Source organism: Orbicella faveolata, unplaced genomic scaffold, assembly GCF_042242905.1.
Source record: "Orbicella faveolata isolate gen_17 unplaced genomic scaffold, um_ofav_v1 contig_26, whole genome shotgun sequence".
In the NCBI taxonomy this organism is placed as follows: domain Eukaryota; kingdom Metazoa; phylum Cnidaria; class Anthozoa; order Scleractinia; family Merulinidae; genus Orbicella; species Orbicella faveolata.
Genome location: NW_028301554.1, coordinates 10,603,082 through 10,629,619, shown reverse-complemented (window position 1 = coordinate 10,629,619; position 26,538 = coordinate 10,603,082). Strand labels below are relative to the sequence as shown.

Below are 26,538 nucleotides of genomic sequence, written 5' to 3'. Positions count from 1 at the left end.
TGAGACAAACGATAATACACTTTATTATTGCATCTACCACGATGAATAACAACAACCTTTTCCTCGACATGAGACGTAGAGTTACGCGATGCGATCACAGTCAATAATTAAGCTATTAAATGGTAGAGATTTGAAATGAAATCGTTATACAATCCAACATCGCAATGAAACATTAATCTTAAATAAAATATCCTTTAAAGACCCTTTTAAAGATGATTAACATTGTAAGATCAACTCACGTGATCAAACAATTAACACATCAACAAAAACTTAAGACAAAAGGACCGTTAAACTTACTGATCGTTTACATATTTCGTAACATATTTCAAAAGGCTAAATTATATGTAACGGTTCCCTTGTTTTCTAATATGTATTTCTTTTTTTTTCTCTAGCTTCCAATGAAGGTTCGTTCAGCAGAGAGAACACCACTTGTAGACATCTTCTTCTTTGCACTGTCGCACTGTTCTGCTTGCGATTAATTAAGCGTTCTGAGACGCCTGACTGGGTGCAGGCTGAATATATCTGACGCCACGCCATATTTTCATCAGTGTTATAAAATGCTTGCTCAAGATGTTTGCATTGTTCTCTCAATGAAGACTGATGGATTTACATAACCAAAAATAGAACTTCGCCCGCTGTAATGTAGCTTTATGCAAGATTATCAACCCGAGATTATCAACTGGATAGAGAGAACACAGGGAACAAATGTTATGTAAGCCAGGAGAAGCGACAGAAAAACCGACGGAAAAACACGACTCATTGAAATTATTAAACAAACCAAAGAGTTGAATAATAGACGCAACAACGGAGACTGCGGGGTCACTTAATTTTGTAAAGGACAACGCTAAATCGCTTTTTTATAGAGCTCATTTATACTGGATAAAGTACACAAAGCAGACTAGCCGGTGTCACTTAATACAACTTGCTAATTGATTAGGGTTGCCAAGAAATCTGGCGACAGTTATACAATATCGCATTTTTTTTCACGAGTATTTTTAGTACAAATTTTATGTTCGCTTACCGTCCTTACCATCGCATTCGAAACCTTGAAATGGAAGTTACGAATTTACCGGAACAGGTAAATCATATGGAAATTAAACATGACGAAGCGAAACTTAATAAACTGCTATCTTGGTGGTCTTTTCAGTCATTATCTGTAACCTCTGCCCTATCTGTTAATGATATTGTTTTTCTTCGAAAGCGATGCAACGTAATAAGGCAACTAAGCAGATTTTGATCCTTTGTTTGAAGATGTAAAAATTATTTCAAATTACTAGTCACAATGTGCAAACTATGGAAAAGGGTATAATAGAATAAAAAAATATAGCGAAGAGCCACAGCACCAGCCACAGCAAGAAAGAAGACGCGAAATCAAAAAGCTTTACAAGAGATTGGCATGGATGAAGTTGATGAGTGTTTTACCCGGCTTTTAGCATCAAAGATGTTGATCTTGTTGCCAAAGAAACAGAACTTGGTCTATGAGATTGCAAAATAAACAAAAAAAAAGATCTCTTCCTCAAAATAGACGAAATTCGTTTCCTCCTTGTAAAATAGAGATTAGTATATTCAAAGCCATTGAACCATCGAATTTTGTACAAGAGAAAATCATAATACCAAAGACCTTCTCACCGATATCAATTCAATCAGGAACACTAAATGGTGAAACTACAACCTTTTTCAATATTTTGAAGAGACTTTACCTCTGAAATGAAATGTAATCTAGCAGAATTCCAGCCAAATGCAAAAAAATATGAAATGATAGAATAGGCAATGAGTTCTCCACACGAGGCAACGTTGGGATAGCTACAAAAAATAAGGTTGAAATTGGCTAAACTTTAAATGAGAAAGAATTTCAAGTCTTGACACAGGACACAGTGTTTTAAATTAGTATTAACTGTTACCGAATATAGAAAATACTTGAGTCGTTGACGTCAAACACCATGCAGCGTAATGAAACAAGCGGGAAAATCGAGCCACGTGGTTGCGTTCTTTTCTTCCGCGCGAAAGGAAATAATAATTCTCCTATTACCTATTTACTCTTATACATTTATTTGTTTTTGGTAAAATGCAGGGATTGTTCAGAATCTAAGCTAGTCTAGATAATATTTAATATCAGATTAAATGATATTTCGTGGTACCAGACATAATTTAAAAAAAATCCAAGATTGGCTTAAGCGGTACTTGGATGAAAAGTTTGATGGTGTTTGTGAGATTGTCATGGTAACGTAAATATCCGTGACTCAGCGTTTGGAGGTAACGTTCTGTGGTCATAAGGAACATTGTTATCTACATAAAATCGATTAACTTGATCAACCATTGATGCGTCGTGAAATCTCGTTGAAGCAGCCGCCCGTTGCCAGCAAGAATCACGCTTTTTAGGCTTGACAATCCGTAAATTTGTATTTCCTAAACAGCACCAATACAAAATGACCTGTTCACTAGACATCTCGGAAGGAATAACCTTGATATTACAAAGAAACGACCAATAGCTTTACTCTGCCCCCCATTTCAAATTTACTTTAGAAGTATGCCAGTCTACTTAATATTTAAATTACATGTTGTTTGTAACAAATATAGTTGAGTGTCAGTAAATGGCGCCTCACAAATATCACGTTCAATTAAGCTTAGATGTCGCCAACCATAGATTGCTCGTTTTGAAAGTACAGGCCCAGCACGAAACTCCAAAAGACCGAAACAGCATTTGCACGCGATGCTTCGTGATCTAATCTTTTCGTGATTCTTGTAAGTTGTTGCGAAGCATGGTCGCTCAAGGAAAACAGTCATTTTATTTGAACTTCCTGAACTACTAATTGTTCTAAGGTACTGTTTGTTTAATACCTCTTAATACAATATAAGACCAGAACGCTTGACTAAATCCTTTAACTGAATAGATTGTATTGACGCCTACCTGCGTCATCAAGCTGAATATATGGCCTTTAAAAGGAGCTGCACATGATACCAACGGTTATTCTCATATCACACTGTCTTCTGCTTTCGAATCCAAGCTCTGTAATCTTCTGTGCCAAGGATCCGTAAGGACGATGGAAACATTTGCGTTTACAGGTAGCCTGTTTGTTATCTGTCTTGTACGTCCCTTCTTTTATCAAAACGTTTTGTTGAGTGTAGTGTTGTGTTCTCTCGCGTGAATGATTCGTTTTGGCCACGTTTTCCGGATAAATAAACAAGTTGAAGACTGTTGCAATTCTTTTGCACGTGTACTAGAGAAATTGTTTCTTCGCCAGTTTTAACACTAACACGAAAGAATGATATCCTCAAGAGAATTTCTGGTTTAAAGATATATAATTTGGCCAAAATGTAGCAAGTGATACGTTAATAAGAAGCAACGTACTCAGCTGATATGGTTTGTTCCCTTCCAATTAAGGCCAAGGAAAGGTAAATCAGCTTGGTGGAGTTTTCATAAACGGCAGGCCTCTTCCGAAGCTACTGCGATGGAAGATAATTGAATTGGCACAGATGGGCGTGAGGCCATGTGACATCAGCCGTCAGCTCCGAGTTTCCCATGGCTGTGTTAGCAAAATTCTCTGCCGATACCAAGAGACCGGCACTGTTGATCCAGGGATAGTCGGTTTGAACAAGCCCCGAGACGTCACTCCAGAAATTGAAGAGAAAATTGACCATTACCGTAAAGAAAATGGAGGGATTTTTTCCTGGGAGGTTCGTGATCGCCTTTTGAGAGAAAATGTGTGCAGCAAGAGTACCGTGCCATCACTTTGCGCCATCAGCCAAATATTGAAGTCTAAGATTGTGCAAGAAAGTGCAGGAAGAGAAGATGCTTTTATGAAGAAGTGCGATGCTGCTAAGTGGCGAAAGAAGTCCAGTGAAGAGAATTATAAGGAAGGCGATGACGAGGAAGAATCTTATTCCAGTCCAACTATCGTGAAGGAAGAAGATGATCCCCCAAGTCCAACAAATAAAGACGATAGGGAGTCATACTCACCAGGTAATATAACATGTCAACTTCTCAATACTTTTATGGGCTCATGCGCATATCAAAAATTTACGTATTGGTGCAATATGGTATGTTACAGAATACATGTTACATGTTGAACATACGCGATATGTAATCTGGACTCTTAAAGTGTAATTACTGTGTATTACGCTTGTCTTTATGGTGGAGTAAGGTAAGCTAAAGGTATGAGCAACATTTCCAATCTCCCCAGCTGTTAAAATAAGAATTTACAAACATCACAATCTACTTATATTATTTCAGTTTTTCCCGTAAAATCAGTTTCATTGAAATCCACATGGAACCATCTTTTAACAGTTGTGAAAATCTATTTACGAAATGTGTTGAATGATTAAATTGCGGAGCTCACCGATGTATAACAAAGCTCTATGTAATTCAAAGTTTATTTTCCGATGAAATAAATATCCAAACCATTAATTGTTATTTGTTGCCGTCATGCCCGCGACCGCACCAAACAGCCTTCATTGTGATATTACTCAGTAATTTTCCATCCAGTTTTTTGTGACGTTCCAACTGAATTTTCAGTCACGTGAAACTTGATCAGCTTTTAAACCGTCATGTCTCAACGCCTGACTGGATTTAAAATGTTGTCTTGTCATAGTTTTTTTGTTTTGATACAAAGAGAATTTTAATTATCAGAAACAAGTGTGCAGGAAAAGGGAAGTGGGTTTACCCGAGCTCAATTGACGTCATCAACTTAGAGCTATTAGAAAACGCAGGAACGCTTTTGAGGGGTGTCACGCGATTTTGTTGTGATGGGAAACTTTGGCCTCTTTTCTTAACTTTCATTATTTTTGTTATTGATTGCAACTTATTTTTATCTTAGCCGTAACGTAAAACATACATAGAATAATTGAATTGAGAATAGTTAACTGGTTTTCGGCAGGTGGGCTGGATGTACCCTGAGGGGGGTAATAATTCACGTTTTTATTCATATACTGTCCGGTGTCATGCAAACTAACTCGTAAAACACGAGCTTCATATGCGATAATTCTTATAGTTCTCCGTGTCCTTTTTCTTTAAGATGCAGAGTTCAAGACCTTGAGTACCTTTTCCCCAAGTTACACGTACAGTAGCTTGGACAATGACTTCTTCATCGCCCGCAAACAGCGTCGTAGTCGCACCAAGTTTACGCATGAGCAAGTTAAGGCTCTAGAGAAGGCCTTTCAGAAAACTCAATATCCTGATGTCTACACCAGAGAGGAACTGGCCCATAGATTGTCACTAACAGAAGCTCGTGTGCAGGTATGTATTAGGAACATACCATAAAAAAAAAAAATGGCCTCAGAAGTGGTGCAACTTATATCCTGGGGGTCTGACACGCTGAGCCCACAGCAACCACTAGAGACCAGTCTCTCAAGTTAAGGCGCTGACAATTATCAACAAATACCCTGAGATGTGTGCAACCTTAAAGTATGTCAGCATACTACAATTTGATAAGGAAAAGTTTGAGGGGGAACGGGTATCCCTGCCTACCGAGAATTTACGTAGTTTGAAATGTCAGACATCTTCTTTTCCTATTCCAAGAGAGGAGTAGGCGGAGAGGGGATTGGGGCGATAAGTCGTCTGACACATCAGACTAGATCTTGCGGTATTTTTATTACACTTCCAGTTATATCTGCACATGTTATCTCCAAAGGAGGAAAAGGGACCCGGAAGGCTTATTTTCAGTCAGTGTGAAAAAATAAATGAACTAGTAATCAAAAACCTTACCATCTTCCCTCAATTTAGTCATCCCTTTCCTTCCCTTCAGATGATCGGGAAAAATAATAAGCTCTTTCCTTCTTAAGCTTCTCCAGCGCCGCTGAGATGTTAGCTTCCAGTGCATCACGTTCTGTCTGTAGTGTGGTTACAATCCGGTTATCTCGCAAGGCCGATTGATGGAAAATGGGCGGGCATGAAGACAACACTACAACTTGGACTTAATTAAAGACAGTTGTAAGCGTTTTCAGTCTTCTGAACAAAGAAATTTATTGCTCTCCTTATTGCCTTCTAAGGTGTGGTTCTCTAACCGAAGGGCTCGCTTAAGGAAGAGGGAAACCCAACAGGAGAAGAGGCAAGCCTCCGCAGCATGTTCATGTCAGCAGCCCGTGCAGTCGATGAGCTATGTACCCTATGTGGTTGTGAATGATGCCATCTACCCTCTTCCGGTTTATTGAGCCATTTTTAGATGGCATATGGAAGTAGAGCCCCGTGATCAAGAACTGCAGTAGCAACACGCGAATCTTTTCTGAGTGGTTTGGTCGTCACGTGTAAAGAGTATTAATCACACGAAATAGGTTACTGAGATACTACCATGCTTAGTTTACCGAAGAACAATTGCGACTGGTGTATACTTTAAATCGTATACCCATATGCTTAGGACGGTTGAGAAAATTTCTTCTTACACTCATTAATAATTAATTAAGTTTAAACAAAGGAAATTATGACCGTGACAGTGTTTGAATATCTGATCTAAATTAGTATAGATTTTTACGATTTTATTTCGCCATTTTCTCCTTAGTTTTAGTTTCGATTGAGAAGATATATCAAACACTCAAGACAGTGTTTGACCAAATTTCCAAACAGCTCGAAGTTCGTCAAAAATTCTCTGCTACCCGTCGAATTTTCAACTCTCTTCTCGGTGTTTGGAAATGAGGTCAAACGCGGTCTTTCGTGTTTGATATATTACTTCAAGCTTTAGCTAGTTTATCTTTAAACTTGCTCCCAATCTGAAAAACTTGCCAGGCTGGTGTAATTTTTGTAATGTATATGTTTATGGCTGAATTTATGAAAACGGTGTTAAAGAAAAGTGCGTTCTTTTGCACTAGATGAAGTATACACTTTGATTTCACGACTCCTAAAGGCCTAAAAATAAACAAAAAAATGTGGACGAGTGCAAGAAGAAATATAAGAGAATGGAGGAAAAAAAACAAGACTGACATTCCTTTGTATTCTTATGTCGTCTACTTTGGAGTCTTTGGCGAGAAAAAAACGTTTACACCAGGGTGAATTTTGTTTCACTGTTTTCATATATATAATATAGAAATTATATTGCATAGAATAGTCAAAATGTGACAATTTATGTTAAAAAATCATAAAAATAACTAATGAAAAATCAGAGTAACATATGTAATTATTATTTGAATCAAAGCCTATTTAAATAGATTTTTATACTTAAAAGGTACCTTGGTGCTCAACAGACTTGCAATCTAAAACTTGTAGTTTCTCTTTGTCATACGTTCTTGTACTTATTTTGTGTTTGGCATGTAACTGATTTGCGTTTCATTACCTTTTGGAGATTTTTTCTACAACAGAGATACCATTTGATATGAGAGGTATCATTGTAAATAATGTCAGTCCAGTCAGTAACTTTAACAATTTTAGACAATGCTCAAACATCCTTATGTTTAATTAAAAAACGCATTACAAGGCTTAAAACTTAGAAGCAAAAAGATCTACCTTATCAGGTCCTCTCGAGAGTTTTAAAAAGTCGAAAACGTTGCTTTTATTCCTAATATAACGGAAATCTTCATACTTACTTCAAGTAATGCCCGTTCTCCTATTGGCGCATTCAACATATTCACATTTATTTATTTCAGCAAGAACGCTTTCTGGTGACGTAACCATGTAAATTTTAATGAGTAATTAAAGTAATACTGATTTAGTGTTGAGCAAATGGTGTCGTTGGTTATATTCTCTTTGACTGGGAAATGTCTGCAACCTTTCAGTGATATTCTTTCACTGTAATTCAACGTCAGTTTAAAAGCCGAACCTTGAATGAAGTCGATCAGTATCGTGTTTCGAACAACGGATGGAAAATTTCGACGAACTAAAAACGGCTCTCACTTCCTATGCTTAGTCGCGACCCTTACGTGTGTAAAACCACAGCGGAAAAGGCTCTTCATACTTCGCAATATTGCATTGTTTTCGTTTTCAGAGAGGGAAAAAGAAAATATATCCAAGCCAAGCCAAGTCTAGGTCTCCAATGATAATTTATTATCAAGAAACAGGATAAAGGAATTTTTGTTTGTGAATCTTGAACCCTAACGGTTATCTTAAGTTGAGAACGAAGGCATCTTTGTATCCGATTTACTACATTGCTGTTTGAAATTTTGCTGTTTATTACAACGCTTCCGATTAACTTCAATAACGAATATTGAATATGCAAGTAGCTTTTAGTTGTACATATTGAAACATGTTTCTATAAGCGACGCAGTATCAAAGACATCTTATCTGGATTGACTCCCGTTAACTTTGTAGCTCAGTAGCCATTCAGCCGCGGAAAAAATCGACAAAAAATCTTTTAACGGGATTGAAGAAGTTCAGGCTCACAGGCTCACCAAAATGTTGATTTCGTTTGTAATTTTGTTAATTTTGTTTATTCAAACTGTGTTCAATTTTGTATGCACCGCGAGCCTAGGTAACGTGTAAACACACTACCACAAAGAGATTTTACCCTCTACGTAGTTTCCTGTTGCAAAACAAAGAACCGTTCAACCTCGACTGAGCATCGATGAACATTTTACTTAAATTTATTGTCACAGAAAAGCAACATTTCGTCGTTTATTCTGTGTCCTGTGCCACCATCATATGCTGTATTCAATAATAATACTTTGATATTGATTGGAACTGCTGTTTAGCGCAATTTGCGTGTTTCAAATAAATTAGAGTTACATTGCCGGAGGCAAGTCTGAACAAATCAAGCTTGTAATAAACAAGTTAAAGCTGAGTCAGTGATGGTATATTTGTTTAGGAACTGCCTTGTTTTGAAGTCTGTACAACTATTATTTACGTTTTAGTGTTCATTAACCTGATAATAGTTTGAGTGCGAGACATTTTATAAGGGAATGGTATCAATGACTGAGTGATGACTCTATGCACGTTTCAAGTGACGTTCTGGAATTTTATAAACATCTTAATCAAAACCGTAACGCGCCAAATCTATTGACACAAATCAAGTTATCCATAAGGCCATTGTGGAGTCTGCTATTGTTCCCAAGAAGAGCGACCATTGTTTTTTTTAAGTGCTTCTCTTTCGCTTCTTTGATCTTCATTCAGTATGACGAACTGCTATGACGCAAACGATACTGGCGAGCGATTTTCGTTCAATATAGCAATCATAACAACGTTGAGAATAGGAAATGCCTAGAGACAGCACATGCCAACGATTTCTTAGCGAAAAATTCTAGTAAGGTGGTTTGTAAGAATCGTGAAACTTACAACGCGTAGAGGCGAAGTTCAGTCATTTCAGGTCAATCTGGAACGACATCTGGCTCATTATTTTAGTTGCAGCTGGCATAACTAAGAGTATATTCCCTTAGGAAAGTTTTAGTATCGTAGAGATCATCGTTATTTTACTACTACAAGCTGTATAGCGTAATGAACCATAAACATGGGTTTTACAGTTATATATCCTGCGATAAGGTCGACGTTTGCGAACTTACCTCTTTACAATGTCACTTGCAGATGTACTTTAATTTGTTGAAACTAGTGTGGCCAGCGGTATAGCTTTGCAAAGTAATTTCAAATTTAATTGTTAACCTTCTTGCCTGATGCAGCCACTGGGCTTTGGTCACTCTTAATAGAATTATTCATCCATCGATTTGATCTCTATGATTTTATCTTAATCACGTTCAGTGCAGTTTAGTCTTCAGAAAGAACTTGGATATTCAATTCAACCGGCGTCGGTTATCCTAACCCAGGTAGCATATTGTTTGTCCTTAAATCGTAGCGGCAAGCTGGCGGCTAGTTTGAGGCTGATATTTGATGAGAGTATTTAATCGTGCTATTTCAGGAAGATTTCTATTAATTTGTGAACGAATTTAGTACAGGGATTAATAACATTACCCACTCTGATAAGCCAACACACAAGTGAACATTTCACATGAATTGTATTATATTAAAAACAGTTCAAGAAAATTCGCTTACGAATACTTACGGCCCAATGAATTATCGTCCTGAAACTTTCTTACCTTAGCTAACTTGGACTAATTATCAGTTGACTCTAACGATTTTAAAACATTTTACATTCCCTGTTGTATAATTTCTAAATTACTGTTTCACTCTTACTTAGCAGCGTACGTGCTTGTGTTAGTCTGTGCCCAGCCTTCTCAGGGCGAGGCAACCACTATCAGAACATGTAAAACATAGTCATAATGAACTGTTTTTAAATTTAGCTATCGAGTTAAATATAACACACATTCGCTGGACAAATATTGCCGGCCAGTTGTTGATAGAATAAATCTTTTGGTTGAAAAATATATCATGAAAATTTCTCTCTCCATGTTTGCTTTAGACAAACAATTGGATCTAAATCAATATGATTTTGTGAATCGTAAAGCTACACACACTTCGAACCGTTTCGCCTCACTCTTAGCCAGGCTAATGCGAAAACTATTATACAAGTTCTGACGGAGTTGCTGACTGTTCGTTTTGCATAGTGTTAGTAAGGAGAGCTTGATCACTGAACAATTAATGAAGACAGAGTCTTTTGGCGATTAGAAATGCATATCTTACCCAGTAACTGAGTGAATTTATAAGATAACTTGGATTCGAAGTTAAAAACAGACACCTTTCAATTAAATGAAGTCTCGCTCTGAGTCATCTGCTAAAATGAACATCACGGGAAGGTTATCTAGGGATATGTGGCAGAAACCTAAACTAAAATTTGCCAATGATTAAAGGCAATCTTTGCACAAAATGTGTTGAGACATTACTAAAATTATATTGCGTAAAACTAATTGACGAACAGCTATGGATTTTTTGGCATCGAGATGAGTCGCGTGTACTTCAAAGAGTGTTTAAATGTTTGAGTACTAAAAGATAGAATTAAAAGAACTTTCCTAACAGTATAATTATTATTATTTCTTGTATGTTTCTATTATTTCACGTGGCTTAGCATCTATACTCCGAAATTGTATAAAAGAATTAAAAAAAAATTAACCTTCACTTGATCCTGCCTTGGGTGGCTGAAGTGGATGCTCTTTTTATAATCTATCTAAATGTTATGTAATAAACTTGTAAACTTGTCATATTCCCCCCATGTCTGCTTCATGGTTAGTTTTCTCAAATAATTTAATGCAAACCTACATTTCTGGAGGTAATCCTCAGCGTGCTTCTTGAACCTATCGTAAACGGCAAGTTCACTTTTTGAAACACTCGTGAAAGTTTCCACATGAAAATGTGAATGAGAAGTCTTTTTACATTTCCTGACAAGTCTGCTTACTGCATTTTTTTAACACTATTGAAATCTATACAATTAATCATAACTACAAATAAAATTCGCTTTATAAAACCTTATTATGATATATGTATAATATAAATATTTTTCGCTCCAAGGAAGTCAGTAATATGGCACAACATATGCAGTACCATTTGGGAAAAAAATTCGAGTAAAACTTGCTGTAGGTGTAGTTAATGCTGTATAACTATGGACTGCTTTGGACAACTCCCTTGTCTGATTTGTTTCGGTGTAATATTCTTCTTTTCTGAGGCGAGCTCTGCGGTTTGAAAACCAAACCTGAAGTGAAAATGGAACATATGGCATAAGTAATCATTAAAATGAAGTCTTAGAATTTATGTACTGTAAGAATTAAAAAAAAGCAAAACAACAAAGTCGTATTTGAAAATACCATACTGAAATATTACGATGCAATTTCCGACTCCTTTTTTCTTTTCAAAAAATTCTGAAACTAAGTGTTTTATATATTAATTGTCATATGTTGTGGCATTTCTCATTGTACGAATTCACAACTTGCAAACAGCGTTTTTAGTTTCCCTGTGCAGGGTTCAAAATTCATAAGCGTACTGCATTACTTTCAGAATATACGCGGGAAGTTTGCAAAGATAAATCTTTATTACGCCATTGTAGAATCACAGTTTAAAGAAATTATGTTTTGCTGATAAATAACTGTCCCAACTGTTTCACTGTTTTGTAATCGGCGATATTTGCAAAAATTATACATATGCATATTTACATAAAAACATATATGATATATTTATAAATATATTGACTGACGATGACGTGCAAAATGTTTAAAGTAAATTCTTTTTAGTGGTTACCATAACCCTAAAAGCTATTACAGAATAATGTTTTGTGTTTGCTTTCAGTTGAGAAACATACTTTCATGTACAAAGCTTACGTTATGGCATTGCATTTGCTGGGTCAAAAACGCTTCGTTTACTGTTTACAAAGTTTGTGCGCTGCTTTCCATTTATGAATTTACCTGTACTCTTGCCTCAGACAAGTCCAATCTTTGCGCCAGTTCCTCTCGGGTGTAGACATCCGGGTAATGTGTTTTAGCAAAAGCTTTCTCCAGCTCTTCTACCTGATTCATAGAAAACTTTGTGCGACCACGTCTCGGCTTTCGACTAAAAAATAACTCTTGGTTGCATCTTCCTGAGAAAAGTGCTTGTTTTCCTCTCGTGGTAAATTCTAGAACAGAAAACAGAGGATTCAATGTTGGTAAACAATCGTTCCTATATTGTGGCAGCCGGTCTGAAATCTTTCGGAAGGAGCCGGACGGTGAAAAGTGGGGGTTGATATATTTTACGACTTCCTTTTGTTGATGTATTATAACAGACCGCCCAAACTATTTCTGTCGAGGATATATTGCTTTCTAACGTTCCCACTGCAGGCACGTGCAACCCATGTTATGCTCTGGTTGTTTTGTACTAACAACTCCCGTGAGCAGTTTATAGAACATGACTTGTCAATCAGATATGAAACAATACTGCTAATAAGAAAACGCCTTTGAAATGTTGCAAATCAACAAGTGATATTACTGATTTGACAACGACAGATGGTAAATTTATCTCTCTTTAATTACCAGATACTAGAAATGCAATATCGTGCCCAGCTTAAAGGACGAGTACCACTCAACTGAAAACTACGGTACTCATAAGGGGATCCTGGCTTAACTATTACAAAATAAAAAAATGTAATATAGGTTAAATTGAAGTACCTGGTGCATCATCTTGACTCTCCACTTCATCCTCTTCTTCTTTTCTTTCTTCTTTGCATGATTTTCCCTCCTCCCGCTTTCCCGCCAAATTTAGAATGTTAGATATAGAGAATGGCGCTTCGAATTTTGGAATCTTTATCATCTCTTGTTCCTCCTCGGATTCCGAACATGAGAAGCTTCTTTTCAAGCTTCCTGGAGAACAGTTGGACGATTCAGGATCGCATTTGTCATTCTTGCTTTTTAGTAGCTGGCTTATCGCTTCCATGGATGGTAAATTTGCTTTCACGCATACCCCCTCCAAGAGCAAACGGTCTCGCACTTCCCACGAAAACATATCGGGCTGCTCAGCGACAAACGCTTCTATTCTTTTGGTTATTTCGGGAGTGATTTCGCGGCTTTTTGAAGAAGGGATGGCGCCAGGCTCGATGGAGCCAGTTTCGTAAAATTTGTTAAGGATCTTGCTGACACATCCATGAGAAATGCGTAGCTGTCGGCTAATATCACTTGCTCTTACGCCTAAGCGTGCCAGTTGGATAATTCGGATGCGGAGTGCTTTAGGCAAAGGTTTACCGTTCACAAAAACTCCTCCAAGTTGGTTTACTCGCTCTTGGCCTAAAATACGATAAAAAAATATCAGAACCAATTAAATACAAATAAACTGCATCAAAACCCATTGAAACTACTGGTAATTTTAAAACTTTCTCCCCTTAAGTCTTTAACCCCTTTATTGTTATGTCTGACTCGAAGGGCGCAATCTTGTCTCAACTAGATATTCCTCAGTGATCAAATACGAATTTTAATCGCAAAGGTTTCGTAAAATCAACAATGACTGTGAACAGTTATAATTTCGTTTCCAAGATTTATTTTTGCTAGTATTTCTCTTTTTAATCCCTGCCATTTTATGGAATGTATGGTTTGGAAACAAGAAAACTGTAGCAATTTTAATATGACAGACAAAAGATTTGAATGTTTAACAAGCAAAAGAATCTATCCACACAACACGTAGGATACTCTCTGACAGAGCGATTATCGATGTATTTCTTCGGTAAAACCCTGAAAAAGTCTGTTAAATCATGAGATAATTTGCCTTCACGTGAGCACTAAGTTGTTTATAGCGAAGCACAGCATAATTGAAAATTTACCTGGAAATAACAGAGCATCCATAGCTGAGAAGAATTTTTCTCTCCGGTATGCAGTGTTGTCTGCTGAAGGAAGTTGCTGATGTGTTCTCCAGTGATATTTGTTCATAAATGACCGTTTACCATCGAATAAGAGTGTTATAAAGAATGCATTCCTAACGTAAACAAAGGTGAAGCGTTTGAAATTTGATTATGTCCACCTGACTGCTGATTAAATCTGCAAATTTATTGAATTATTATTGTCTAAGGAGCACTGGACCTCAACGAGGTTTTGCATATTCACGTGATTAATATTCATTTGACGTATGTCACACGTCACTAACTAATTACCGATCAAGCAGCCAGCTGTTGTTTGCCTTATTAGTCGATTTTTTTGAGTTTGTTTTGTTTTGTTGTAGTAACAAGTAGAATTTCTTTGTGTGGAAGAACGAAAAGCGCATTTTTTTACCTTGTTATGGACAAATACTCTAGAAAGAAAATATTCGAACACTTCTAACGGCGGAAAAGTAATTATTAAATACTTTTAGTAAAATGTTTTTGGTTCAAAATATAGTTATTTGTTCTCGTTGGTAACATAAAGAAAGGTACACAAACATATTGATATGGGTCTTACCCTTGAGGTTGGAATTATTTTTGGTCTTCAGCCGAAAATACTCTCAGTAGATGTGTGATCCATATCGACGTCATCGACACTAGTCCAAGTCATTTTCATTTTTTACCGGCCACAAATTCTACTGACAATTTATGCATTGGTTTTGTTTGCAAAGGAATAACTCAGAGGATTTGCTTTGATTACAATAACACAGATGAAAGTGATCCGATCTGTTATTGCATATCCAGTAGTTTGGTTATTTCAATGTTTAAGATAAAAGCAGTAAGAAAGGCAAGCTTTTTGTCGTAAATAAACTCAAATTTGTCAGACGACTGGTATTCCTCTACGAAAGAGTAAGATTAAATGTGGCCTTGTCTACCCTTAAAAGCGCAACGTTAGCTTCCAAATATTTCACACTGCCTAGATTTCGTTTGGCATAAGAACGCAACGAAGTCAGAAAGTGTCAGCAAAAATAAGTTTAAAGTCGCTATTTTGCATGTTAAATGTCAGCACCTGGTAGCAAATTGACTTCCCGTCCTACACAACATGAACAACCATCACCAAAACAAAAGTAGAAATAATACAGTTATTATCCGAACCAACTTTCTGTGGTTTCAAACTACACGACAAAAGACTGAAAAGAAATCAGTAAAACTAGTATCGGTTTTACCAAGGTACAGCATACCACTACATTTTATTTTCAAAAACTTCAAGGAATGCTGGCACATCGAAAATTGATGTAACGCTCTGCTAGTGGTATAACTTTAAGTCGCCCACGCAAAATTATAACAGAAAATTCAAGAAGGTACTTAACTACAATCAGAAGTATTTCAGTTATAAATAATCCGTGTTCAGAAAACTGAGTCAATCACCGTATAACCAAATTTGAGACCGTTAAGACGTCTAACTAATTATTATTTCTGTTATACTTACAACTGAAATACTCAATTCAGTGCCGAGTTGAGCATTTAGCAGGTCCGTTTATATGTGCTGAGAAGATGAGAAAGCCATTTCAACGTGAAAATACTGATACGGCTGACATGAATGGTTATTTGTGCTCAAAGAGATTGAGCGACACTAACGCAACATTCTGCAAATTATGTACTAATTTAGACATCGGATTTAAGCGTAGGTTGAGTCTTACTGTCAATTTAACTTCTTATATTAACTAAATTTTGTGATTCATAGGCAAGAGTTGAGTATAAGAGAAATCGGGAGTAATTCAGTCATCATATTTTAATATGAACATCGAGGCATGTCAATAATATGTTAATAATCGCATGGCTTGTGACCATTTTGTTACTGGCATAATTTTAGAGTTAACAGCGAAGGGAAGGAAAATAGCTCTGCAATAAAACGTCGTACAACATGGGGTCTTCTCGGGGTTAGAAAACAACAACGGGACATGCAGGAATGAAGCGGATATTAGGGAGCTGTTAATAAGAAACAAAGAAAGTTGATTTAGCGCGCCATGAGGTCTAAAGATGTGAATGATAACATTCTTTTGGGCAATTTGTTTGGTTCGACTTTGACTGAATATCCTACTATCAATTTTCAGCATTATGAATGTTATTTTGATAGTTTTTTTTTCGTTTGCACCTGCGTAGGCTGATCAAACAGTCAGCCTCGGCTTGTTGTTGCGGGTTTCTGTCCGTGTCTTTACCTATACTCGTGGTATCTGTAAGGGTGAAGAAAGGTAAGGCCGTTTAATATATTCCTTCTAAAGGTCGTAGTGCAAATAAGTCGATACTCACACTAAAACGTCGACAAGAGCTTAATGAACATCATACATTTTGATAAATCGAAATCTTTTATTTGATCCATGTCGCTGAGGCAGCATGACTCAGTTCATTCAGTTTTCAGTGAACTAGAACGTAAACTCTCGACAAATTATTCAGTTCCGTTTTCTTGGTTTTTTTATTAGATTGGCTTCAGAAACGTATTTCATACATTCGTGATGTACCATGAAGAAACTAAACCCTGACGGCAGCAAGAATTCCTTTTGTAAAGGCCTAGATCGTTTTCAGTCATCTACGCGTTGTGGTTTGGCTTTGAGTTAGCTGTAGTATCAGTGGTGTAGTATCATTGTTTCTGGCTTTGTTATCGTTGCTGCGATATATTCGGAATTGTTTGAACCACGTTACGTTACCTCAGGGAAAAGATCACAAAGTTTTGCTGCAGTCACTTTTTAATTTCTCTGCATTAGTTATCCGGACTACAAGTCTTCAGAACTATTTGTTTCAGTACAGGAATGTTTCACAGTATTCAAATTGTTTTTGGTCTAGTCGTAGTTCATCACCCCTTCAATGCAATAACAAACTTTCAGAAAAAAATGAGGTTCCTTATGCCTTCCTTTGAGCTCTTCCAGTGTTTACACCAAGTGTCTTGTTCGTACGGGATGTCATAAATAAGATGTAAATGATGCCTAATATTTTAAGAGCAGCGTGAAATATTGCTAAGGTCTCCGAGAATGTACTCAGCAATTATGGAAATCCCAGCATTGAACTCGATTAGAAAATTCATTTTTTTGGAACAGTCATGATGTACTGTTCCTTCGCCGGACAGCTTAACATCGGTTGACTAATTTTCAGCACTCAATATTCGCACTGAGTTAGGGATGTTTGCTCCAAAGTAGGGGTATCGAATGGTCCCATTCAGTTTAAAAGTGTTCGCAAATTTGGCCTTTGCTCGAATTGCTCGCAAAAATTAGATGAGTGCTCGCTTGCTCGTGCTCGCAAAAATTCGGAACTGCTCGCATGTTCTGATTCTCGTTAAAATTCTCTGCCTTGTAGCGGAAGCATAATTCGCATCTTGGAAACAAACATTGACGCTGAAAACAATGTTTCCCGTATGCCAAAACTGGGAAACGTCGGAGAAACATGCACGCCGTATTCCCAAAGTCTTCTGATAGATAGATTTTCTTTATTTTTTGCGAAAAGTAGGAAAGCGGTAGAGAAAGGGATCTTTCAAATGAAAAATAGGGATAAGGAACGTTAAGATCGACGCAAAGTTGTAGTAATGGCCTAGCACTGTTATTATGCAGTTCATTTTACTAAATGGCGCTCGCTCATGCATGACCCGGCCTGATGCATGACATGGCGGGTGGAATGCGTGCGCAGTAAGGATGCGCACAAACAATTAGCGCGTCACCGTCTCCTACCAGAAATGGCTTTCTCTTTTCTTTTAATTTCTTTCATCGACGAACATGATGTTCTGGATTGTTTTGCAATCTTAAATCAACTAAATTCACGTTTATGGGGTATGTCACATGTAATTTCTTAAAACGGTATGCCGTACCGTATAGAGCGTATGCACTCGCGTGTCTAGCAGCCATGCAAATTTATTGGAACAAAAGGAAGTGTTTACATAAGAAAAGAGTTAAGAAGGTACTCCCGCGGGATTGGTTTGGTACACCAACATGGCCGCCGTTTCATTGTTTTGGAACACCAATATGGTTACCATGACGTCATGTGCATACGCTCCATACTGTTCAAAAATACTGTAGTTGTAGTCAGGCATAGTAATAAAATCTTAAAAATTGTTGTCACTGACTTAAAAATCTTAAAAATAGACGTTTCGGCTAAAATACTATAATCTTCTTCAGTGATGAAATGAATGTTAACGGCGTCTAAATGTAAATGAGATGTTTATAAGAATGTGAGGAACTCGCTAGGGATTAATTTAGCATTTTGTAAATGTCTGGAATATGCGCGTGGTCATTAATTGAGTTCGGTTCGAGAATGGAATGCCACGCTTCCAAGAACAATCTACGCGACCACAAGGGACAGCGGTCTATGACCTTGACATTATTAAAATCAAATTCGTGGTTGTTTTTCATACAGTGTTGCGCCAAAAGAGAGTTCTTGTCACATGCGAGGACGGCTCTTTTATGTTCTTTTGTTCTGGATCTCAGTGCTCTGGATGTTTGAACGATGTAAAGTTTTTCACAGTTTTTACAATTGATTTTATACACGACACCAGTTGACAGGTCCTGATCGAATTTGTCCTTCAGTTTCTTCAGGATCGAACCAACCGTTTTGACGGGTTTATGAGCAACATTTACGTCAAATTGTCCCAAAGTTCTTGCAATTTTTTCAGAGATTCCTTGAAAATATGGCAAAGTAACAAAGCCTCTGTGGCTTTGAGGCTGATTATTTTGGGGCTGATTTAATGCTTTAGGTGGTTTTGTTCTTTGGCAGCTTTTTAAGAATTGGTCCGTGTAACCACTGGTTTTGAGTGCGTCCACCAGGTGTTGTACTTCGGACTTTTTGTCTTCGTCAGTCGACGGAATATTCTTTGCTCTGTCAAGAAGGGTTCTGGCCACTGAGCGTTTGTGTTGCAAAGGGTGGTGAGAGTTGAAATGGAGATACTTGTCGGTATGGGTTGCTTTTCTGTAAACACTGGGTTTAATTGATCCATCAGTATTTCTAGTTGTCTTCGTGTCGAGGAATGCGATGGATCTATCACTCTCTTCTTCGACTGTGAATTTGATGTGCTGGTTGATCGAGTTAAGATGGAAGTGAAATTGAGTGAGATGCTCAAGGGCGAGGCAAACATGGCTATCGTCAACATATCTGTACCACCACTTAGGGGGGTGAGGTGCAGTACTTAACGCTCTCTCTTCGACGTGTTCCATCACCAAGTTTGCCAAGATGGCGCTTACAGGAGAACCCATGGGACAGCCGAATATTTGTTTGTAGAAAACGCTACCAAAGACAAAGTAGCTGTTGTCTCTCTTTTGTCGCAACACTGTATGAAAAACAACCACGAATTTGATTTTAATAATGTCAAGGTCATAGACCGCTGTCCCTTGTGGTCGCGTAGATTGTTCTTGGAAGCGTGGCATTCCATTCTCGAACCGAACTCAATTAATGACCACGCGCATATTCCAGACATTTACAAAATGCTAAATTAATCCCTAGCGAGTTCCTCACATTCTTATAAACATCTCATTTACATTTAGACGCCGTTAACATTCATTTCATCACTGAAGAAGGTTATAGTATTTTAGCCGAAACGTCTATTTTTAAGATTTTTAAGTCAGTGACAACAATTTTTAAGATTTTTGCTCCATACTGTTGAAACTCGACTAGCTGAGCCGAGCGCTAGCCCGCTGACCTATTCTATTTGAACTCTCGTCTGTTCTAAGGTCGCTAATAACTAAAGCAATACATATTGCGGGCTTTTTGAGAAAGTTTACCCGAAAAGGCATGTCCTAAGTAATATATCAAACACTAAAGACCGTGGTTGACCACATTTCGAAACACCGAGAAGAGAGTTGAAAATACGACGGTATAGCGGAATATTCTTGAGGAACTTCGAGATGTTTTGAAAGGTGGTCAAACACGGTCTTTCGTGTTTGATATCTCTTCTCAATTGAAAGTAAAACTATTGAGAAAACGGAAAAATAGAATCGTAAATATCGATACTAATTAAGATCACATATCGAAACACCGCCTCGGCCATGCATGATTTCCTTTGTTAAACTTTATGAATCTTTAATGAGTTTGAGAAATCTTATTCCTGCACTCCTAGTTGAATTTCTTTTGCCTTTAGTCATCGTGCAGGTTAATGTTTTCAGAGGATTAAAAAAAAAATCCGGTAAAATAAGTAAAAAAACAATTCAATTTTAGTAATTAGGTGACCCACGTCGTCAGCACTCTTGCCAGTGAAAGTGGTTCTTATTTGGACTCGTGTTTACAAAGTGGTAGGGAGAGTTGAAGTCTGAAGTTTTCGAGGGGCTTGTATCTTTTGGGAATGCATAACTTCTGTCCTTTACGTTGTGCATTAAGTGATTATGATCTTTGGTAACAACTCGACGCCTTCCCTTTGCTCGTCGATTAGCAAACCAAACCTGTAAATATACAAGAAGGAAACGCTTTAGAGCGAAAAAACTAAAAATCATTTTACACTGAATACGAAAACAATCTGTGAGGTGACGTTGATGTAATTGGAACTGCTGTTACCTGGATTCTAGATTCGTCAATGGCCAATTTGCAAGCTAGTTGTATTCTTCGCTGTATTCCAGGGTAGGGATTTTTCTGGAACTCCTTTTCAAGCTCAAGGCTCTGTACACGGTTAAACTTGGTTCGTTCTCTTCGTTGAGGTCGAGGATGACCCTCTTCCGAATACATATCTCTAGCGAGCGGTGGCGAGCTTCTGTTGCTACGGGAGTCTTGTTCATCAAAACGGTCTGAAACCGGAAGAGATCGGCTTCCTGTCAAAAGATCGCGGTACAACGGTTGATAAATTAGGAGGTTGTAAGTTGAACCAAGATTGAGAGAATCAGTTTTCAAGTTATATTACGAAATTATACTAACAACTTACAGCAACACATATAGAAGAATGAATTACTAATAATTACACGACAAAAAGCCTCCTGTAGTTGTCGGTCAGCTATCTTCGGATACTTAGTTACCTAGCTGTCAGCTGTAGATCCTCTTTTGAACAACCATCTAATTAATATTTCAATCCCACCAAATGTTGAGCCGGGCGTTGAACAATATACTGCTTTTGTGACTAACAAATGTGAACTATAGGTTTTCGTACTGTTTCGCGTGTATAACTGTTAAAGGGGTTGCCTAACTCAGACAAGGCTGAACATACTCGTAGCATAAAGGCCTTTGTTTTGTTTTATTTTAGTTTATGAATTTGTCACTTATTAATTTGTTTTAACGTAATAACTAATAGTGATTGCTACATTTTATTTAATCTATTTGTTCAGTTTAGGTTTTCAATAGAGTTAATTCCTCAATAAAAAGGACACAAACAATCCACTTGACCAATCAAAGCTCGAAGAAATACATGTAGATGACACGAATCTCAGGAAAATTGAAAACCGCTCTAGATGTTAGTTAATGTGTTCAACATGCGACACTTGTACATTTAAATGTAAGCCTTGTCTAGCTATAGATTTCGCTATTTGATCATTGGACGTTTTCATCAATCTTTTTCGTTTACTGTTCAGTAAATCTAAGGAAACAAGAAACTAACTTTAATTTTTTTTTACCTGGATCAAGTGATTGTTTTGTGCACTGCGGTTTCTTGGGTTGTTGGTGATTGTCTTCATCGCTTTTAATATTTAATATACTTGCGATAGAAAATGGTGAAGAATGATTTGTGCTTTTGCATTCATTAAGTCGTTTTGTGGCAAATTCTTTCTTTTCAGCTGCTTCGTTGATAATTTTGCTTTTGACTAGGCGACTTATGGAGCTAAGAGATGGGACCTCGTCCACACTGCAAACATTGTCTCGTATTAGGTGCTCTCTCAGCTCCCAACAAAATGCCCCCGGGTCCGCTCTTCTATACTGATCAATTTTTTTCTCGATCTCAGAAGTGATGACCCTCGGTCGTCCCGCATTTTGCACAGGATCCAGATTTCCAGTTTCTTGATACTTGGACAGCAGTTTGCTGATACAACCATGCGTGACCTTGAGTTGCCGGCTGATATCACACTGACGAAGTCCAAGACACGAAAGATTGATAATGCGTGACCGCAGCTCACGGGAAAGCGGTTTTCCGCTGACGTACATGCCTCCCAGTTGGTTACGTCTGCCATCACCTGCGTTAAATACGTTAGATATACTTAAGTGTTTTTTACCTGGCACTTTCTGGACTCATTAACTCAAGCAAAGGTCGAAAACTAAATATCTCGAATAAATTCTGAATGAAATTATTATCAGTCACAATATATTTGTACTTAGTTATAGTTTCTTGCCAATTGGCAGACTCGACCACAAAACTCATAGATATTACCCTAAGGAAAGCCGGTCTCTTTCAAGTAGATATCACGATTTCAGATTAGTAATTTGTTATAGCCAGTCATCAAAGCTGAGTCACTTACGCATGCGCGAGCTTTCAAACACGAGTTTGGAAAAGTGTGGCAGAACATTTCAATCTCAGTTGAGCTACTTAGTGCATCTTGACCATTAATTCATAACTTTCTTAGGTATCTACGTTCAGTTAGCCATACGGTACAACATTGTGGTTATTTAACGAATAGTGGCCCCTAAATCGTTACGAACTGAACTGAAAAGTCTGCAGTCACTTAGCTTTCAAATAGCACTGCGAAGTTGAAAGATAAATGCATCGTGTTGCAATTCGACGGTTAGTAGAGTAAAATACGGCGTGATGTTTTGCTTATTTAACGTGCATGTATCGCGACCTCTAAATCGTTACGTACTGCGGAATCTGCATTCACTTAGCTTTAAAAGGGCGTATTTTTAGGCTATTTGGCGCATGAATCGTTATGTAGTGTGAAATTTGCATTAACATGGCTGTCACTGGTAGCATTTAACTTAGAAATCCGCGGGAATATACTAGAGAACAAAATTACTTCCACGAGACAAGTAAAAGCAAAGTCTGCTTACGAGCCAAGTGGCTCATCAGGGAGCTTATCCCGGTTTCTGTAGCATGAAGCGGCTAGGAGTAATTCTACTCCCCCCTGGATGGGATACTAGTCCATCGCAGGGTTACCCCCAACATTAAGTACCCATTTGTAAACCTGGGTGGAGAGAGGCATTGTGGGAGTAAAGTGTCTTGTCCAAGAACACAACACAATGTCCCCGGCCAGGGCTCAAACCCGGACCGCTCGACCCAGAGACGAGCGCACTAACCATGAGGCCGCCTCGCCTCCCACACGAGACAACTGGTGAATTTATGAACTTGTCTTGATCACGCTATGACCCGACGGGCCGGGAATACCGCACGAGTTATGTTATTTAACGCAAAAACTGACACCAAAATATTCAGTTCTTTTTTAAAAATCTGCTCTCACTTAGCTATGAAATAACACTGACGTTACGGTTAAACATTTCATCTAAAAACAAATGCTTTAGTCGATTTGAAAAAGTATCTTACACATGCGCAGCCGGCGACGGTGTTGTTGTTTTGTTTGTTGGTTTTGTCACGACTCTCAAGACTGGCGTTCTTCCTCTCCTCGTCAAAAACAGAATTTAGTAATGATTCAAGTTTTGTTTTAGGAAGAAAAAACGTAACTGGTGAGATATAGGCTAGCCGTGCTTGTTTTGACTATTAAAACTACGGGTGTACTTTACATTGTTTTCAATATTGTATTTCTATTGTCATTTCTATTATGATTGCATTAATTGTAACTTATTTTGAAAAGTTATCGGGCATGTGCTAAAACCCAGACGGTGGATTCTGGACGATAGACGATAGACGATGGACGATGGACGATGGACGATGGACGATGGACGATGGACGATGGACGATGGACGATGGACGATGGACGATGGACGATGGACGATATCTCTGACATTCATTTATTTGTCATTTAAATTGTCACACAATCTTGTCACGCGATGTTAAACTATTGAACAGCGAATATTCGTGCCCTCCCCCCTCCCCTCCCCCGAGCAAAAATATAATTTATTTGGACTGGACAAATTATCACGAAGTTCTGATCGCGGATTTTTCGTCACGCAATGTCACGGATTCAATTATTTCTCTCAGAAAAAGTACATATACATGTACAAATTTTCCACACAATCTTTTGCTTTTGTCACGCGATGTCACCATGGAGTTTTGAAATATTGAACAGCAAAAATTCATGCCCTCCCCCTTCCCCAGCAAAAGTCTAACTCTTAAGGAATGGACAAATTATCACGAACTTCTGATCGCGGATTTTTCGTCACGCAAAGTCACACATTCATTTATTTCTCTCGGATAAAGTACATGTATAATGATAACAATGGGGTGACAGGCCTACACAACTCCTATCCACGTGTAATAGCCGCTTTGAGAGTTTTGCTCGAGCTAGTATATCTTTGAGGATCTGCCCCTTTTGTATGGTACGATAGGGGGATCTTTGAATATTTCACTAAGCAATAATCCTGTTTTTAGGAGGACATTTCACCAGAGTAGAGCCGTTAGAGAGGTCATAGGTCTGCGTGGTTTCTGCTGTTATCCGCGTGTAATTTGTAGCGTTTGACACCTCTGTTTTTTGCCACGTGCTAGTTTTCTTGGCTCATTTGTACTGCAAGATATGTTTTAAGCTCTCCAAAGATTAGCTCTGCAGGAACAAAGATTGAAATATTCCGTGACCGGGCCCGGGCCCGGCTGTTTGATTTACTGTTGCAAGTTATGCTGCTTGTTAACACGGGTGTCATATTTATCTTTGTCCGGCTTCGCCAGAAATAGCTGTAGCTTTCCTTGTTGAAAGCTATGAGTATGTCTTAGAGAAATGAGAGAAATAAATGTCTGAGAGAAATAAATGTCAGAGATATTGTCCATCGTCCATCGTCCTTAATTCGTCCATCGTCTATCGTCTATCGTCCAGAATCCACCGTCTGGGTTTTAGTACATGCCAAGTTATCGCTTACATAAACTTTTAAACGGTGTCGATTTCACATTTGGTTACATGACTAGAAATAAACGTTAGGGAAGATTGCCAATGCTTTCTTTCTTTCGGAATAAACCCAGCTCCCTCGGGAACCAGTCTTTCGAACTTGCCTAGTCCACAATCGCACATTTAGAACATACTTTGGTTGAGTTATTTCATAATTGCATTGTGCAACTTTTGACAACGTTGAAGACAGACCACATTTTTAAAGTATCTTTTAGAGTATTTTAAAAGTGGAGCTTTGGTTTATTTATATCGGCAGAAATATTATTAAAAATACTAGACAGATCTCTTCATGCTGGAGTTTCCTAACGCTTAAACATTCGTTTCTTTGAACATTCAGTTATGGTTTGTAGCCAGGCGCTATAACGTTAATGTTGCTCATAATATGTTTGTGGGCACCGTGTATTCTTCTTGAATGAGGGGTAGCAAGCGCCGGTGCAACATTTATTGACCATTGTTAAGAGTCCAAAAGACAAACTTTTGAGTGTACGTGTCAGTTGATAATCAAGTTTAAGCAAGGTCCTCAAAATAAACAATGTTTGAAGCTAGTTAACTTTATCAATTTTCAGTTGCTATTTGAGACGAATTGCAGCAGATCGGATATGTCCGCAAGCGAATAAGTGAAAAGTAAATTTATCCTAGAAATCATCCATCGTCTTCTGCAAATTTTTAAACTCGTAAGGGAGTTTATTTTCCAAATTCACCTACACTGAAAACGTAATGAAAAGTAAGAAGACATTACCAGCTGGCTGAAAACCTTCCATGTCCTGAAGGTTGGAATGGTTTGCTGAAGTTCTTGTGTTCTCTGTTGACGAATGAAAGAATTTCTCGATGTTTCACCAGCTTGTGTCTTTAATTACCGCGTGCGCCGGTTCATTTCTTATAGCCGACACATCCTGCCCAACAATAGGAGCACCTCGCTATTGTTTACGGCCCCTGTAGAGGAACGTGCGCCAACCACCCAAAATAGAGAACAATTGATACATAACAAGGGAAGCGATTACTGAACCATTCAAGCATAAGTACGGCCACTTTCTCTCTGATTCTGGGAGCTCCTACACCTTTCCACCAAATGTATATTTTTATTTCTAAATTTTATTTTGCTTACATCAGGTGAGTAGAAGGTTTTTCACGGCCCTGGGGTGACACTTATCACACTAGCATATTTCATTATCAGACGAAAATAAACGAGAAATGAAACGTCTTGCAGTACATGGTACCATCATTATCAAGAAAGAAAGGTCCATGTGTTTATTAATAAAGTTAAAGATAAAAGGATATATGCACGATAACTGAAAAATAGTGTTTGGATACGAGAAGTTCAACCTGTGATCATAACAAAGAGCATTATCTTCGCTTTTATTCAAAGAATCGCTTAAGTAATTTAAATGTTTCTTAATTGCTTTACCGTAATCGAGTTCCATGGTTCAATTATAGACAAAACAATGTTAGAAAGAATCAGATTTTACTTATTTCGCCGAAAGGTGGAAATTTTGAAGGAAGTTGTT

At 37.9% G+C, this 26,538-nt stretch overlaps 3 protein-coding genes and 2 long non-coding RNA genes across 5 annotated transcripts; 2 read left to right on the top strand and 3 right to left on the bottom strand.

Moving 5' to 3' along the window:
- Positions 1–1,863, bottom strand: LOC149108118 (uncharacterized). The gene is made up of 2 exons (XR_016209077.1): positions 1,022–1,863; positions 1–679 (listed from the first exon to the last, which is right to left on the bottom strand). It is a non-coding gene; the product is annotated as an uncharacterized LOC149108118 (long non-coding RNA).
- A 1,066-nt stretch (positions 1,864–2,929) lies between these two features.
- LOC110067123 (paired box protein Pax-3-like) lies at positions 2,930–7,646 on the top strand. The gene is made up of 4 exons (XM_020774419.2): positions 2,930–3,063; positions 3,383–3,961; positions 5,013–5,233; positions 5,986–7,646. Exons 1-4 carry the CDS (start codon positions 3,042–3,044, stop codon positions 6,145–6,147), a joined length of 984 nt encoding a protein of 327 aa, XP_020630078.1. The 5' UTR covers positions 2,930–3,041; the 3' UTR covers positions 6,148–7,646.
- A 2,202-nt stretch (positions 7,647–9,848) lies between these two features.
- On the bottom strand, positions 9,849–14,167 carry LOC110067112 (paired box protein Pax-3-B-like). Its single transcript, XM_020774403.2, has 4 exons — positions 14,076–14,167; positions 12,934–13,545; positions 12,196–12,404; positions 9,849–11,489 (listed from the first exon to the last, which is right to left on the bottom strand). The coding sequence occupies exons 1-4, from the start codon at positions 14,095–14,097 to the stop codon at positions 11,313–11,315; spliced, it is 1,020 nt and encodes a 339-aa protein (XP_020630062.2). The 5' UTR covers positions 14,098–14,167; the 3' UTR covers positions 9,849–11,312.
- Positions 14,168–15,522: 1,355 nt separating this feature from the next.
- On the top strand, positions 15,523–18,207 carry LOC149108117 (uncharacterized). The gene is made up of 2 exons (XR_016209050.1): positions 15,523–16,360; positions 16,589–18,207. It is a non-coding gene; the product is annotated as an uncharacterized LOC149108117 (long non-coding RNA).
- A 2,020-nt stretch (positions 18,208–20,227) lies between these two features.
- On the bottom strand, positions 20,228–23,185 carry LOC110067107 (paired box protein Pax-3-B-like). Its single transcript, XM_089296091.1, has 4 exons — positions 23,140–23,185; positions 21,674–22,225; positions 20,631–20,857; positions 20,228–20,518 (listed from the first exon to the last, which is right to left on the bottom strand). The coding sequence occupies exons 1-4, from the start codon at positions 23,183–23,185 to the stop codon at positions 20,318–20,320; spliced, it is 1,026 nt and encodes a 341-aa protein (XP_089152217.1). The 3' UTR covers positions 20,228–20,317.
- Positions 23,186–26,538: the final 3,353 nt, after the last annotated feature.